The 3,954-nt window shown below is 58.5% G+C and overlaps 1 protein-coding gene across 1 annotated transcript in view; it reads left to right on the top strand.

Annotated features, from left to right (window-relative positions):
* The first annotated feature begins 444 nt into the window (after positions 1-444).
* The window catches only part of MASP2 (MBL associated serine protease 2), a 35,456-nt gene continuing 31,946 nt past the window's right edge, over positions 445-3,954 (top strand). Inside the window, exons 1-4 of the mRNA XM_044668672.1 lie at positions 445-522; positions 1,061-1,280; positions 1,947-2,124; positions 2,519-2,650. Of these exons, the coding sequence (XP_044524607.1) occupies positions 509-522; positions 1,061-1,280; positions 1,947-2,124; positions 2,519-2,650 (544 nt within the window). The 5' untranslated portion in view covers positions 445-508. The remainder of the gene's footprint in view (positions 523-1,060; positions 1,281-1,946; positions 2,125-2,518; positions 2,651-3,954) is intronic.

The following is a 3,954-nucleotide window of genomic DNA, read 5'->3' as shown; positions in this document are numbered from 1 at the left end:
TCATCTGCGTAGAAAAGATCATAGAAGCCAGGAGACGGATGAGATGCCCAAGCGAGAGAGTATGGAAGGAGAAGAGAAGTCCCTACCCAGAACCTTCGGGGGCAGCTGGGGTTAGTGGGCATGACCTGGAGGAAGGCAGAGAAGGAGGTGGTACCTTTGGCTCTCAGCACTGGGGCTGGAGCCAAGGCTGGTCTGTCTCTGCTCTCTGGGAGTCCTTCTGAAGGTCCCCTCCACCCCTACCCCATTCTACCATTTTGTCCTACACTAGTCTCTCCTCTCCTCCCTGCCCTCTTCCCCTCCTGAGCACCCTGAGCATGATGGGAGAGGGGTAGAGGACCCAGAAACAGGCAAGGAGGGATGTGGTCACTCCTCATTCAGGCTGGATTCCCAGAAACACGGGGTCAGGGAAGGGGGTGGGGATGGCCCTAGATAAACAGACCAAAGGTGAATGGGACCTGCAGGCCATTGAGAGAGCTCCAGCTCGGAGAAGGGCCTAAGAGAAGGGGACATGGGCTTCCTGAGGTGAGTGGAGCATGGGGGTGATATTCTACCCCTTCTGGGGACACCCACGAAATTTCCATACATCTTCCTGAAGAAGAGAAGGACTCACTCTGCCAGGGCTTGGCTCTGGGCCCCAACCCTTGCTTTTCAAGTCCCCTGACCCAGATCCCTCTTTCAGCCTTTTAGCCCCGTACCCCAAGTCTGAACTTTTTATACTCTAATCTTTGACTCCTGAGCCTCCATCCTACCCCCACTGTGTCTCAGATCCACAATTTCCCCAGTGCCCCCCCTCCCTGGCCCCCAACCCTCACCTTGTGGGCCCCGACCCTCATTTCCAAACCCCTCACCTTTACCCTCTGCCCCTCTGGCCCATTACTCTTGTCCCCTTGTCTCTAATCTAAATACCCCCCCTCTGGATCTGTGCCTCCTTTACTCTCTGTCCTTCATCGGAATCCCCCCGACCCTTGATTCTGTCCTCCAGACTCTCACCCCATCGTCCCCTTAACCCTCAGCCTCTGTGTCCCCCACCGCCTTCCTCACCGTCGTCTCCCACCACCAGGCTGAGTCTCCTGCTGGCAGTGGTGCTGCAACAAGCGGGCTGTGGCTCGTGGCCGGAGCCCCTATTTGGACGCCTCACGTCCCCCGGCTTCCCCAAAGTGTACCCCAACGATGAGGAGCAGAGCTGGAACTTGATAGCTCCCCCTGGCTACCGGATCCGCCTGTACTTCACCCACTTCAATCTGGAGCTGTCTTATCTCTGTGAATATGACTTTGTGAAGGTATCTGGGAAGCGTTGGGGTGTGTAGGAAGGGCAGCCCCAGGCCAGGAGACCCGGCTGTTGGAACCCTGGGCAGGGCTCTTGACCTTCCTGTCATTCTATGCCTCAGTTTCCTTATCTGTCAAATGAGGAGGTTGGCCTCCTGGAAGGTCCCTTGGGGGAGGGGGCAGCCCCTTGGCACCAGAAGTGGGGTGGCAGCCAGGAGGGGCTCCTCTAGTCTTCCCTCACACAAGGTACCACTTCATAAATGCTGCCTTGACCCCTCAGGCCCTCGGCCGTAGGGATGGGACCTGTGAATACCAGGAGGTGGAAGCTGGAGCACAGACCACCGGCTCCTCTCTCAGCAAAATACACACTTTTGCCTACCTGCCACAATTCGCCTGGAACCACCTCATTTTTATTTGTAACCCCCTCGTTTTACAAATGAGGAAACTGAGGCCATCAGGGATTAAGGGGCTTGGCTAGGGTCCCACGGCTAGTGTCCGAGGCAGAATCTGGGTCCTGGTGTTCCTGGCGCCGGGTCCGAGGCTCTCCCCCGTCCCAGAGGGCGCCGTGGGCACGGGGGCACCTGTGAGCCGGGACTCGGAGGGGAGTCCCGAGAGGGGCTCAAGGAAGGGGGCCGCGGACTGACTGTCCCTCCTGCCTCTCTGCCCCGCCGGGGAGGCAGCTCTACTCCGGGGACAAGCTGCTGGCCACGCTGTGTGGGCAGGAGAGCACCGACACGGAGCGGGCGCCTGGCAACCACACATTCCTCTCCGTGGGCAACAACCTACGCCTGGCATTCCGCTCCGACTTTTCCAACGAGAAGGATTTTACTGGCTTCGAGGCCTTCTATGCAGCCGAGGGTGAGTGGGCTCTCGGGGAGGGCGAGGCGGGTGGGGAGGATCTAAGCGGACCGCCTGGCTGTGCCTCAGTTTCCCCCACTGAGAAGCCGAGTCCCCGCTCACCTGCTCCCTTTCCCTGGCTGGTTCCCGGAGAGCCGGGGCCAAACTTGGCCTCTTAGACTTCATGATTACCGACGAGGAAACGGAGGACTAGAAGGGGAGGCCGGGCTGGAGTTCTGGGCAGGATCCGAGAAGGCTCCCGGCAGTCCGGTGACAGCTTGACGGACGGGAGAATTCTTCCCCCTCCTTGTCCCTCTCCGCTCTGGGAGCGGCAGGCCTGGGCCTGTCCTCCTCCCCTCCCCTGGGCCCCCCGAGGCTGGAGTCCGCCGTGTCCCATCCTCCCTCCCTCCTGCAGACGTTGATGAGTGCGAGGTGCCGCCCGGATCAGACCCCATCTGCGATCACCACTGCCACAATTATCTGGGGGGCTTCTACTGCTCCTGCCGAGCCGGCTTCAGACTCCACAAAGACAAACGGACTTGTTCAGGTGAGAGGCTGAGTCCCAGCCCGGCCGGCCCCCCACTTTCTCCCCTTCCTTCCTGCCTCTTATGCCTCCCCCATCTATGTAGAGAGCCCCCCCCCCCGACTGGCAGCCGGGCCTGGGACTCCTGGCTGTCTGAGAGGGGGAGCTGCCCCCTCTTGGAGATGAGGGGGGCCTCCGACCCTCTGGGGGCTTCGATGTAGGGAAGGGAAGGGTCGGGGAAAGGCTGACACAAGGGGAGACAATAGCTCTGAGTTCAAATCCCTGATGTTTACCACCTATAAGACCTTAGGCAAGTCAGGTTGCTTCCCTGGGCCTCAGTTTCCCACTCTGTAAAATGAGGAACCTGGACTAGATGACCTCCGAGGTCCCTTCCAGCTCTTGGCCTGTGACTTTATAGCCAGGCAGCTTTGGCTCTTACTTCTTTCCTGTTTCTTAGCTTTTCCTTCTCCTTTGCTTTTCCTCGTGGTCTTCTGGTCCCTGGCCCCCTCCTCAACCATGATCCCTGGCTCCAGCTTCTGTCAGGGCAATGATGGCTAAGCCTAGAATGCAGAGCTTGGCTCTATGGGGCTGATGGTGGACCACTGGAATCCCAAGAAACATGATCATTGTTCTTCTTATTAGACCATTCAGGTCATTTCTGTTCTCCTGACTGTCCCCTTGACCCGTGTCTCCTGGCGAGTCTCCCCTAGCCTGCCCCAGCCTCAGGGTGGAAGCTAAGGAAGAGCCTCGCACTTCAGGGTAGCCTCTGATGTCATTTCTCCCTTGTCTTTATTTTCCAGCACAAGATAATTAATGCCCCCCATTAGCCAGGAAAGCCAGCGAGGGTCCTGGGGGCCCCGGCCAGGCATGGGCCCTGCTGGAGGTGAAGCACCAGTGCCTCGAGGCAGTTTTCTGCTGCCCACGACACAGATAATAAAGCTGGCATTCTCCCAGCCCTGGCCACTGGCTGCCTCCAGATGTGTCTTTGTGGAGGAGGGCAGGCCAGGGACAGAGGGCCAAGGTTGGGGAAGCCACATGGTGGCCTTGGAGACCAGCCCCTTCTCCAAGAGAAGCGGGCAGAGGCTGCGGGGCTGCGGGGCTGAACAAGCCTTCTGCTGTTTCTCCTCATCTTTCTTCCTTTTCCCAGAAGCATGGAATGTCAGAGCTGGGAGAGACCTCAGAACAGAGAATGTCAGAGCTGGGAGAGACCTTAGAATAGAGAATGTCAGAGCTGGGAGAGACCTTAGAACAGAGAATGTCAGAGCTGGGAGAGAGCTTAGAACAGAGAATGTCAGAGCTGGGAGAGAGCTTAGAACAGAGAATGTCAG

Source organism: Gracilinanus agilis, chromosome 3 (assembly GCF_016433145.1).
Source record: "Gracilinanus agilis isolate LMUSP501 chromosome 3, AgileGrace, whole genome shotgun sequence".
Classification (NCBI taxonomy): domain Eukaryota; kingdom Metazoa; phylum Chordata; class Mammalia; order Didelphimorphia; family Didelphidae; genus Gracilinanus; species Gracilinanus agilis.
Note: the sequence above shows the minus strand (reverse complement) of the source record. Positions and strands in the feature narration are given on the sequence as shown.